We start from the raw sequence: 1,827 nt of genomic DNA, 5'->3' as shown, positions 1-1,827 counted from the left end.
AATTCTTTTATCGGCTTCAAAGGTACAATCTAAAACTAAATCCTGCAAAGTATGCCTTCGGAGTCCTCGCTAGAAAATGGCTAGGACTCATCGTCAGTCGCCGAGGGATTGAATTGGACTCGTCAAAAGTCAAAGCTATCCAGTACTTGCCACCTCCGAAGAACAAGAAGGATGTGATGATATTTTTAGGGCGTCTCAACTACATCAGCCGTTTCATAGCACAATCAACCGTAATCTACGAGCTGATTTTCAAAATACTAAAGAAAGATGTTGCAACAAGATGTACTGAAGAATGCCAGAAAGACTTCGACAAAATCAAGGAGTATTAATCTAAACCACCTATTCTGGTCCCACCGGAACCAAGGAGACTTTTGTTGCTTTATTTGTCCATACTAAATGGGGCTTTTGGTTGTTTTCTAGGACAACATAATGAGACTGGAAGAAAGGAGTAGGCCATGTATTAATAGAGTAAGAAATTCATACCCTACGAAGCCCGGTACTCTTTCCTGGAGCGCACCTGTTGTGCTTTGACATGGATTGCTCAAAGGTTGAGACATTACTTCTGTGCATATGCCACATATCTCATATCAAGGATGGATCCGCTGAAATACATCTTCCAGAAACCCATGCCTACAGGAAAGTTAGCAAAATGGTTGATATTGCTGAGTGAGTTTGACATCATCTATGTAACTCAAAAGGTGGTCAAAGGGCAAGAGTTGGCACATCATTTAGCAGAAAATCCTATAGACGGAGAATACGAACCATTGAAAATGTATTTCCCCGATGAGGAAGTATCATTTGTGGGAGAAGATATCACCGAGGCATATGATGGTTGGAGAATATTCTTTGACAAAGCTGCAAACTTCAAAGGAGTGGGTATCGGAGCTGTCTTAGTATCAGAAACCGGCCAACACTATATGTTATATCTACAAAACTCAGGTTTCCATGTACTAACAATATGGCAGAATATGAGGCTTGCATCTTGGGACTCAGGTTGGCCATTGACATGAATGTTTAGGAATTGCTGGTGACTGGAGATTTTGACCTTTAGGTGCATCAGGTTTTAGAAGAATGGCTACCAAGAACACCAAGATATTACCATACATGTACTGTGTACAAGAGCTGATCAAGAGGTTTACGAAGATAGAGTTCAAAAATGTTCTGAGGGCTCAGAACGAGTTTGCGGATGCATTTGGCTACTTTATCTTCCATGATACAGCACCCAGACAAGAACATCATCGATCATATCCCAATAGGAATTCATAAGCAGCCAACTTATTGTGCTCATGTTGAAGAAGAAAGTGATGGAAATCCATGGTTCCATGACATCAAAGAATACTAAGCAAGGGGAGAGTATCTGAAACACGCAACTCATACTCAGAAGTGCACACTTCAAAGGTTAGCCAACCATTTCTTTCAAAACAGAGGAATTCCGTATAGAAGAACTCCTGACCTGGGGTTACAACGGTGTGTCGATGCCAAGGAGGCATCCAGATTGCTCGAAGAAATACATGTCGGAACTTGCGGACCGCACATGAATGGCTTTGTCTTAGCCAAGAAAATACTAAGAGCAGGATATTTCTGGATGACTATGGAGATAGACCGCAACAAGTATGTCCAGAAGTATTACCAATGCCTAATACATGTTGATATGATACGAGTGCCACACAATGAACTCAATGCAACAAGTGCACCCTGGCCTTTCTCCGATTGGGCATGGATATCATAGGTCCGATCGAACCCGCTAATTCAAATGGGCATAGGTTCATTCTAGTAGCCACAGACTATTTCACAAAATGGGTTGAAGTCCCATCTTACAAAGTTGCA

The 1,827-nt window shown here is 41.7% G+C and overlaps 1 protein-coding gene across 1 annotated transcript; it reads left to right on the top strand.

The window, feature by feature from the left end:
* Positions 1-593: 593 nt before the first annotated feature.
* Positions 594-1,266, top strand: LOC138877773 (uncharacterized). Its single transcript, XM_070157410.1, has 2 exons — positions 594-939; positions 1,052-1,266. Exons 1-2 carry the CDS (start codon positions 594-596, stop codon positions 1,264-1,266), a joined length of 561 nt encoding a protein of 186 aa, XP_070013511.1.
* Positions 1,267-1,827: the final 561 nt, after the last annotated feature.

Source organism: Nicotiana sylvestris, chromosome 9 (genome assembly GCF_000393655.2).
Source record: "Nicotiana sylvestris chromosome 9, ASM39365v2, whole genome shotgun sequence".
In the NCBI taxonomy this organism is placed as follows: Eukaryota; Viridiplantae; Streptophyta; class Magnoliopsida; order Solanales; family Solanaceae; genus Nicotiana; species Nicotiana sylvestris.
The sequence above is the reverse complement of the archived record's forward strand: the minus strand, read 5'-3'. Positions and strand labels throughout refer to the sequence as shown.

What these genes read in the sequence shown, in the direction of transcription:
- LOC138877773 (XM_070157410.1), top strand. Translation starts at nt 594, where the DNA reads ATGGATCCGCTGAAATACATCTTCCAGAAACCCATGCCTACAGGAAAG. An exon ending in GTTATATCTACAAAACTCAG is followed by an intron (nt 940 to 1,051) that starts GTTTCCATGTAC and finishes TTTGACCTTTAG; the next exon opens with GTGCATCAGGTTTTAGAAGA.